This window comes from Phaseolus vulgaris, chromosome 11 (assembly GCF_000499845.2).
Source record: "Phaseolus vulgaris cultivar G19833 chromosome 11, P. vulgaris v2.0, whole genome shotgun sequence".
Lineage (NCBI taxonomy): Eukaryota > Viridiplantae > Streptophyta > Magnoliopsida > Fabales > Fabaceae > Phaseolus > Phaseolus vulgaris.
This window is the reverse complement of record NC_023749.2, coordinates 51,235,907-51,246,131: the sequence shown is the minus strand read 5'-3', so window position 1 is coordinate 51,246,131 and position 10,225 is coordinate 51,235,907. Positions and strand designations below refer to the sequence as shown.

The 10,225-nt window shown below is 39.3% G+C and overlaps 1 protein-coding gene across 1 annotated transcript; it reads right to left on the bottom strand.

Moving 5' to 3' along the window:
* Positions 1-1,811: 1,811 nt before the first annotated feature.
* On the bottom strand, positions 1,812-9,456 carry LOC137809677 (putative disease resistance RPP13-like protein 1). The gene is made up of 5 exons (XM_068610778.1): positions 7,699-9,456; positions 6,572-7,668; positions 3,576-3,840; positions 2,240-2,436; positions 1,812-2,185 (listed from the first exon to the last, which is right to left on the bottom strand). The coding sequence occupies exons 1-5, from the start codon at positions 9,378-9,380 to the stop codon at positions 1,812-1,814; spliced, it is 3,615 nt and encodes a 1,204-aa protein (XP_068466879.1). The 5' UTR covers positions 9,381-9,456.
* Between the last annotated feature and the right edge of the window lie 769 nt (positions 9,457-10,225).

Here is a 10,225-nt window from a genome sequence, read left to right as displayed (position 1 = left end):
AGTGATCGGTGCCCTTTGTGTGGTGTGGAAGAAGAGTCGGTAAGACATTTATTTTTTGAATGCAGAACCTCTTGGAGAATTTGGGGCATGTGTCTTAAGTGGCTGGGTTTCATCTTGGTGCTACATCGTGACCCACAAATGAATTTTAGGATGTTCAAACCTATAGGCTTGAACCATGCAGTTACCAGGTGTTGGGGGAGTATTTGGGTAGGTATTGTGAGTGAAATTTGGAACCATAGGAATAGAGTTGTGTTTGAGAATGGGCGGGTGGATCTAGTCGAGGCTTTTACCGTGGCACAAAGGAAGACCTGGTCTTGGGTCACACTAAAAGAAAAACTGGTTGTTTTCTCTTACTCTGACTGGTGTTTGGAACCTCTCTGTTGTATGAGGTATTTGAAAGACTGATCACTTGTATTATTTAACTAACGTTTTTGTTTCCCATCCTGGTAGTCGTGGTGTGGTTTTGTGCAGGTCTCGCCGATAAATCCTTATCTGGCAAGGTTGGATTGAGGCTTGGAAGGTATTGTTTGTTTGTGCAGGTTGTCTTGGTCTTTCTTTTGTGGCAAGGTAGGAGTGTTGTTCTGAACTGTGATAAAGGAAGTGACTCAATGCATAATTATCGGTTTGGTGTTGGAACCTGTATGTTATTTGAGCTCTCAGCCTACTACAAAGATATGGATTAGTTGCTTAGATGTTATGTCTTATATTGTTTTGTTATGCTTGACACTTGGGTATGGTATTTCAACCTTGTTGCCAAAGACTTTGTTGTAGGTATTAAATGTTTTTAGTTGTTGGATGTATGTCCTTGATTGAGGGAGTGACATATTTGGTGGGGTGGGGTAAATGTATTTGTAGATCTTTGTATCCTGTCTGGAATCTTATCTTTGACCTGTAGTGCATTGTCTGTCGGGTTCCCAGTTGCCAGGGTACTAGGAAACTTGGTTTTGGGGTTTTGTATAAGAGTTGGGACACCCCTGAAGTGTCTCGATTTATTCTATTTATTCTTTGCTGATAAAAAAAACTGTGTTTTTTTATAGCAAACAATAAAATAAAATTAATTGGAGCATATGAAACCAACCCTTTTACATCGGAAAGAGACTATGTGTCTTTACAATATCAAAACCAACTAAAAGAACCCTCCAACCTAGGAAAAGAACCCCAAAAAACAATTGGGCAGATTGCACAAGACTAAGATAACAAATACCATGTATAGTAGTCACTGCCTCCAGCCAGAACTTGAAAATCATCAACTTGGTTTCTCTGTTTCCAAGTAAGGTTAGTTTTCTTATGAAGATGACTTAAAGCCAAACAGGTTAAAGTTAATAATTGGATTAATATGGATAACACTTGCTATATCCGCCCAATTCTCATACATATGCCACACCTTTTCAGCTATCTTGCATTTGAAAAATAGGTATTCTACAGATTCAGGAGATAGGAAAAGTGAATCACAAAAACTTGTATAAGTGCAAAGTTTTATTGAGTTTAGTCAATATGGTTAGAAGTTATTTATACCACGACCGACTTTAACATATAAATATACATAAATTTTATTTGCAAAAATAATTTAGTAAGTATGAAAAAAAAAGTATTTTAGAATTACTTCAAATTTATTTAAGCTTTATAAATATTGCATTTTATATTTCCTAATTTAAAATGATGGAAGGGTGAATGGTTACAAACTTTTTGCAGTAGTACCATCAGAAGAGAAAAGTAGTTGATACAAATTGAAAGCAAAATAAATTGTGGCCCATCAAAAACATCATTATTCAAAACAAACATGTCACTTCCATATATTTCACCAATCTTTTTTAGTCTTCGTCTTCTTCTTCCCGGCCACACTGTTTGAGCAAAGGACAACTGATTATTTGAAGATCAGAAATTGACTTGGGAAGACCCTCCTCCGGTAATTCTCGGAGGTTGGGGCAGTTCTCAACAATCAGTGTTTTAAGGGATGGGAGTTGATGGATAGCCTTGTAGTCCAGTTTTTCAAGATTTCGAAAATGTTTGATGGATAGAGAAGTAAGAGAGAGTGGAAGCAAACCTTCATCAGGAAAACATTTCACATCCACTTTTTCAATCCACAAGCTTTTCAAAGAAGAACAGTTTGTGAAAGCTCCTTTCAGTGAGCCAACAAGTCTAGGGCAATCAATGATTGTTAGATCCTTGAGATTTGATGGAAAACCTCTGTCAGGTAACAACTCAAGTCCTGGACACTCTTCTAGATTTGATGGCCAACCTCCGTTTTCTGGGAACGACTTAAGTCTTGGACAGTCTCTTGTCCATAACCTCCTCAAAGATGGAAGCATCATATGCATGTTTGCAGGCAATGATTCTAATTTATGGCATCGCCCGAGTGTCAGATCCTTCAGATTATTACGGATGAGACCATGTGAAATTATCTGAAAATTACCAAACCCACTGAGTAGAAGGCTCCTGGGTGTTTGGAATATAGACACATAGCCATCATGACTTATTGACTCCAGAGGTGAACCTATCACTAAATGATAAAGAGTGCTGGACAACCCAACAATTTTCAACTATAATGCTTTTGTGATGTGCCCACTGTTGGGAAAAACGGGTAATTTTCCCACTAAAACAAAACCCTAAAGAGGAAAGAACACACCCGAAAATTATTAACGGAGTTCGGCCTGTTTAGCCTAATCTCCGAGCACAACAAAAACAACTTACTTTTATTATTATGAGAGAAGATATTACAAATTGGGATATATAACAGTGAAGGAGGAGAGGTTAATTTATAACCCTCAAACCTCCTCCCAAATAATGAACTCACCGATGTGGGACTTGGGATTAAGCCAAAATCAACAAATCTCCACCTTGGCTTAATTTCAAATCCCACCTAATACAAATCTTCTCAAAACATAACAAAAACAAACTTTCCAGTGCTTCAAATTTGCGCCTCTGGGCGCCAACTTCAAATGTGCAAGATATTAACCAAGTCTAAACAATGTTCAAACTTGGCCCTTGTAACCACCTTGGTGAGCATATCTGCAGGATTCTCCGTAGTGTGAATCTTCCGGAAAACAATCTCCTCTTCTTCGAGAATCTCACGCACAAAGTGATAGCGAACATCAATGTGCTTCGTCCGTGCATGAAAGACTTGATTCTTTGCTAAATGAATAGCACTCTGACTGTCAGAATATAACTCAAGTTGTTTCTGACCAACTCCCAAGTCTTTAAGCAACCCATGAAGCCAAATTGCTTCCTTCACAGCCTCTGTAATCGCCATATACTCTGCCTCTGTCGTAGACAAAGCCACCGTAGACTGCAAGGTAGACTTCCAACTAACTGGCGCTTTTGCTAAAGTGAACAAATAGCCAGTTGTAGACCGTCGCTTATCCAAATCACCTGCATAATCAGAATCACAATATCCAACTATGCATTGACCAAGTGATTCATCTTGCTCAAATGCCAATCCAACATCTAAGGTATTTTGGAGGTACCGTAGAATCCATCTCACAGCTTGCCAATGACCCTTGCCCGGATCATGCATGTACCTGCTAACAACACTCACAGCCTGTGAAATATCTGGTCTTGTACACACCATTGCATACATCAAGCTTCCAACTGCATTTGCATATGGGACTTTCGCCATGTATTCTCGTTCTTCATCAGTTGTTGGAGATAAACGGCTACTCAATTTCAAATGAGGAGCAAGTGGGGTACTTACAGGTTTTGTATCTTCGTGTATACCAAAACGTTGTAGTACCTTCTGCAAATACTGCTTTTGTGACAGCCAAAGTTTTCCCCTCTCCCTGTCCTTGTTTATCTCCATGCCGAGAATCTTCTTGGCTTCCCCCAAATCCTTCATCTCGAACTCTTTACTCAACTGAGCCTTTAACCTATCAATCTCAACTTGGCTCTTTGCTGCAATTAGCATATCATCAACATATAAGAGTAAGTAAATGTAGGAATCATCTTCAAGTCTGCGCAAATACACACATTGATCATATTTGCTTCTCTTGTACTTCTGATCCTTCATGAACTTATCAAATCGTTTGTACCACTGTCTCGGAGATTGTTTCAGTCCGTACAACGATTTGCTAAGTTTACAAACCCAATCTTCTTTACCCTCAACCTTGTATCCTTCTGGTTGAGTCATATAGATTTCCTCATTCAAATCACCGTGTAGAAACGCGGTCTTTACATCAAGTTGAGCAAGCTCCAAATTCAACTGTGCTACCAAGGCCAACAAAATTCGAATGGAGGAATGTTTAACAACTGGAGAAAATACCTCATTATAATCAATTCCCTCCCTCTGAGCAAAGCCTTTAGCAACCAACCTTGCCTTTAGCAACCAACCTTGCCTTGTAGCGAACGTCTTCTTTATTAGGAAATCCTTCTTTCTTTGCAAATACCCATTTGCACCCAATTGCCTTCTTACCTTTTGGTAATTGTGCCAACTTCCACGTCTTGTTCTTCTTCAAAGACTGCATCTCCTCTTCCATCGCACCTGCCCAATTACCACTCTCTGAACTCAGAATGGCTTCTGGGTAAGTGGATGGAATGTCATCAACAACTGGAAGTGCATAGGCAACCATATCCATGAAACGAGCAGGCTTCTGAATATCTCGTCTCTGTCTTCTAACTGCAATTGGCGCTGATTGTTGTTGAGATTCTTGGGTAGGAACCTCTTCCTCATCTGACTCTTCTTCTGCCATAGGAGAGTCACTTGTGGTATTTCGTGTTGGGATCACAACTGTCTGCTCAAACTCCACCTGCTTCCGAACACACTCCACCTGTTGTGGAGTACTATCAGCTCCTTCTGGATTTACCTTCTTTAACATGGCATATTCATCAAAGGTAACATCCCTGCTGATAATCGTCTTCTTTGCCTCTAGACACCACAAACGGTATCCCTTCACTCCAGGACTAAAGCCCATGAAAAGAGCTTTCTTTGCCCGTGGATCCAACTTTGATTCAATCACATGAAAATATGCAATAGAAACAAAAACATGCAAAAAATCATAATCAGTTGCAGGTTTTCCAGACCATACCTCTAACGGGGTTTTGCCATCTATAGCAGATGATGGCAAATGATTGACGAGATGTTGAGCGTATGTCACAGCCTCAGCCCAAAACTCTCTGCCTAACTCAGCATTAGACAACATACAACGAACTTTCTCCACAAGTGTCTTGTTCATACGCTCCGAAACCCCATTCTGCTGTGGTGTTTTTCTAACAGTGAAGTGCCGAACTATGCCACAATCTTGGCATACCTTCAGGAACGGATCACTCTTGTATTCTTCTCCATTATATGTTCGGAGAACCTTAATCTTCCTTCCTGTCTGGTTTTTAACTTGAGCTTTCCACTTAAGGAAAATTCCAAGCACATCATTTTTGTTCTTCATAGTAAACACCCAAACTCTCCTGGAAAAATCATCAACAAAAGTGACAAAATAATGCCTACCTCCGATTAAAGGAGTCTTGGCAGGTCCCCACACATCTGAATGCACATAATTCAGAATACCCTTGGTATTGTGAATTGCAGTGCCAAACTTCACTCTTCGTTGTTTTCCCAGAACACAATGCTCACAAAATTCAAGTTTGCAAGCCTTCGTACCTTTCAACAATCCCTGCTTGGTAAGAATTTGCAAGGATTTCTCTCCAGCATGTCCCAACCTCATATGCCACAACTTCGTTGCCTCAACATCCTTCTTAGTGCTAGAAGTTGTTGCCGCTACTGTCCCCACCACTGTACTAACTTGGTAGTAATACAAATTGTTCTTCCTCACACCTTTCATCATCACCAGTGCTCCTGAAGTTGCTTTAAGAATTCCATCTCGCATCGTCACAACTAGGCCTTTAGATTCTAAAGCCCCCAATGAGATAAGATTCTTCTTCAACTTTGGAACGTACCGTACATCCCGCAAAATTCTGGTGGATCCATCATGATTCCGCAACTTGATTGAACCTATCCCGACTGTCTTACATGGATTATCATTACCCATGTAAACAACCCCGCCATCGAGTTCTTGAAAATCAAAGAACCATTCCCGAATGGGACACATATGATAGGTACAACCTGAATCCAATATCCACTCATCTGGATGCAATGATGCTGAAAGCGAGACAATCAACACATCACTTTTGCTTTCTGCAACATTTGCATCTTGCAGAGCCTTCCCTTCTTGATCTTTATTTGCCATTACAAACTCACAATATAATATTCAATATTACAAATAATTTCAAACAACCCAAGGCGAACCTTCGGCTCTTGATACCATTTGTTGGGAAAAACGGGTAATTTTCCCACTAAAACAAAACCCTAACAGAGCTACCCGACAAATAATATTGAATAAATAAAGCGGAATAATAAAAGAGATAAAGAGGAAAGAACACACCCGAAAATTATTAACGGAGTTCGGCCTGTTTAGCCTAATCTCCGAGCACAGCAAAACAACTTACTTTTATTATTATGAGAGAAGATATTACAAATTGGGATATATAACAGTGAAGGAGGAGAGGTTAATTTATAACCCTCAAACCTCCTCCCAAACAATGAACTCACCGATGTGGGACTTGGGATTAAGCCAAAATCAACACCCACCCATTGTAAGCCTTCTCACTGTAGCCCACTCCACATGTAGCTTTCCACACTCATGTAGACTTAAACCTAGAGCCCGGGGAGCAGAAGCCTCGAGTTCTTGGCAGTTTTCAATTTGTAGTCTTTCCAAAGGAACAACTTGCTCTGGCAGCTCTCCTTTCAGTTTCGGACATTTTCTTATGGAAAGCTCTTGTAGATATGGAAAACCACCTGCCAGAGTTTCATACTCCCACTTTTCCCATTGACTCATATTGGAGAACTCCAATGTTTCAAGAGATTTAAATGAACAAGAGTTGTTCCCATGAAAATCACCATCTATTCTCACTATCTCATCAAACCCAACAATCTTCAGCTCCTTCAGAAATGGCAAAAGCCCGAGCGGAGGAAAACGTTGGCAACACGTACAATTCATCAACACTAAGGACACCAGATTCAGTAACGAATTATCGAGTAACCAATTTGGAAGTTTTTTACCAACATAGTTCCTTAATGATAACTTCTTTAAGTGTTTTGAAGGTCGTAGATTTTCAATTACATCCCCAGCTTTGGTTGAATCAACAGAAGAGCTGCCCATCATATCATTCCATTCTAACTGTAGCTCCACAAGGTCTGGTTTGTTCTTCAAATCTGCTTCTAATGCATAAGAGGGATTTTCAATATTCTGCAGCTCATGCATTGTCAGACTTCCATGAAGATTGAGTTCTCCTAATTGTTGAATACTGAATTCTTTACTTTTCTGAACGTAAAACGCACTCATCAATACTTGGAGATTCTTCAGCTTTCCCAAATGTGCTGGCACATTTTTCACTCCACTATTTATAAATTCAAGGGAATGCAAATTGTCGAGTTGATGTAAACATGAGGGAAGCTCCTTTAATTTTGTACAGTTGTTCAGCTTCAGTATTTGCAACTTGTAAAGTAAACTTATGGAGTCAGGTAGTTTTTCAATGTCAGTGGCAGAAAGATCTAATGAACGGAGATGCTTAAGATTTCCTATAGATTTAGGTACCTCTGTAAGGTCACAACAGTGAGACAAAGACAAGACACGTAAGAACTTAAATTTGGAGAACAAGTCCTCTAGCGACATGTTACAGTACCAACTGAAACAATAGTAGCAAAAAGGATCATACATTCTCCTGTCAGTTGGCATAAATGTATGCAACTTTTGAGTATCAATCAAACATCCAAACCCATCAAAATATACACGAGTGGTTGGAAATGAAAAATGACGGCTTTTCTTAGGTATACCTTTTGGTTCATCAACTCCTAATCTGATGCAAATGTCCTCACAAACGAATTTTGCCAAATCATTTAGAAGGTCATGCATGATAAAATGCTTTTCCTCTTCGTTTCCGGATTGTTGAAAGAAGGACCACGATAACAGATCATTGAAATACTGTTCTCCAACTTCTTTAGGACTCCTTTTCTGTAGAGGGCTTTCTAGAAAATTTTCAGCCAACCACAGTTGAATTAAACATGCCTTGTCAAACTCATAACCTTTGGGAAACACCGCACAAAAAGCAAAGCATTTCTTCAGATGAGAAGGAAGGTGGTGATAACTCAGTCTTAAAGCAGGGAGAACATTACTTTCATTTTCTGAAAAATCCCATATCTCACTTTTCATAATGTTTTCCCATTCCCAAAAGGATGATTTATTGTGTAATAGACTTCCCATTGTTTTCAAGGCTAAAGGAAGCCCATTACATTTTTCTACCATCTTCTTACCAATCTCCATGAAGTTTGGATCCGGTTGAGGACTAGCACTTTGGAATGCATGTTTTGCGAACAAGGCCCAGCAATAATCTTCTTTTAATACCTTCAAATGGTGTTTTTCTGATCGCATGGTAAAAGCAACCTTCTCACTTCGTGTAGTGACAAGAATCCTACTTCCTTGGGCCCCAAAACCAAGAGCTTTCTGCACTTGCTCCCATTTAGATTGGTTTTCGTTCCAATTGTCATCCAAAACAAGAAGAAATTTCTTCCCCGTCAATTTTTCTTTCAGTCTTCTCTGAACCACTTCCTGGACCACTTCCTTCTGTATACTATGTTCAGTTGAACCATTAATTGTGTCAAGAATTGCTCTTGATACATTGAGAACATCAAATTCCATCGGAACACTGATCCAAGCTTTAATATCAAATTTACCTTCAATCCTTGGGTCATTGAATACATGTTGGACAAGTGAGGTCTTACCCAACCCACCCATGCCCACAATAGAAAGTATAGAAAGGTTGTCTTGAGTCTCAGATTTGAGCCAGCGAAAGACAAATTCTTTGTCATCATCTCTTCCATAAATAGCACTTTCATTTGGCAAAGATGTATATGTTAATCTACTACTCGATCCTGATCCAATCCCAACACCACTAGTCTTTTTTAAACCTAGATAACCGCTTTGGGTTTCAAGATATTTTAGTGTTCTAATGACTTGTTCCATCTTTGATTCAAGTTCATTTTCAGAGGAAGTGAAAAAGGAAGATTTGAGGGAATTCCACACCTTCACAGTAGCACTCTGAGACTCAGCTTCCACTTGGCTTTTGGGGAGTTCATACTCCATTTCATACAAGAGATCTTCTGCATCAAACACAACATCTTTGGCCCTGAGAAGCCATTCTCTCACAAGTGGATCTGTGAACTGCTTTTGCTCGGCATCAAAAGCCACAACATCAATGGCCAGGAGCTTCATCTTCAAGTTGCTAAGTTGCTCTTTTTTGTCTTTTCTTGCACGAAACATGTGGACAAAACGGGAAGCCAAAGTGTCTGTAGTCCTCTCGAGGAAAACAGAAACAAGAGTACCGGTAACAATTTCTGCCATGGTAAGAATAGGAAAGAGAGTGGATGAATGAAACTGAGTAATTTGGAGTGAAGCTTAGGCCTTTGATTGGGTGCAGTGCAATGGAAATGATAGTAATTAGCTAATTTTTGAATGATGGGTTTGAGTTAAGGTTGGTGAACATTTATTACTTGAACGCTCGTCAACAACCAATAGGTGTTGAGTCTTTCCTCGGCTCTGTCAATAATGAATTGGCATGAATGAATGAGTGGTTATGATATAGTGAAGGTGCATAACCTTTCTTATATTTTCCAAGACTTGTGGGTTATTACGTACAAGAGTAGTAAATGAATGACATGCATCTTTCTCCTCTTCGATTGAATGGGGTCCATGAAAAAACAAGATAAATAAAAAGAGACTAATTCATAGTTACATAGACTAATGAGATAATTAATAAAAAAGAAAGCTAAGAAAAGATACAATAGAGAAATAGTTGTATATTAATACAAAATAACGCTGTCAGATAATTAAGAGAGTACTGTCAGATAACTAGGCGGTCAGATGCAGTTAAAGCAGCAAAAATGCCTCTTAAATCCTGTCTTAAATGTTGGCCAGTGTTTTATCAATACTTATAGAGCATTTAGGTTGGTTTGTGGTAGAGATTTTTTTATGAGAAATGCAACTCTGTTGTATAAGCTGCTGCTACCAATAAAGATCTATGTGCATTCGCATGCTGCTTACTGCATAAGTCTCCAGGTTTAGGTTCTAATTGTGTGGAGGATGCATAGTCCTAAAAATGTAGTATCTTTTTTGGTGTTGGAAACTTTGTAATTGTTCTATTTGTATGAAAGTTGCTTAGGATGTAGGTTCTTTCTACCAGGGTTGGA

Coding starts and splice junctions, on each gene's coding strand:
- LOC137809677 (XM_068610778.1), bottom strand. CDS start 9,380: ATGGCAGAAATTGTTACCGGTACTCTTGTTTCTGTTTTCCTCGAGAGG. Junction 7,669..7,698: donor ATGCCAACTGACAGGAGAAT/GTATGATCCTTT, acceptor CTATTGTTTCAG/TTGGTACTGTAACATGTCGC. Junction 2,437..3,575: donor AATGCAGTTGGAAGCTTGAT/GTATGCAATGGT, acceptor CCAAACACCCAG/GAGCCTTCTACTCAGTGGGT.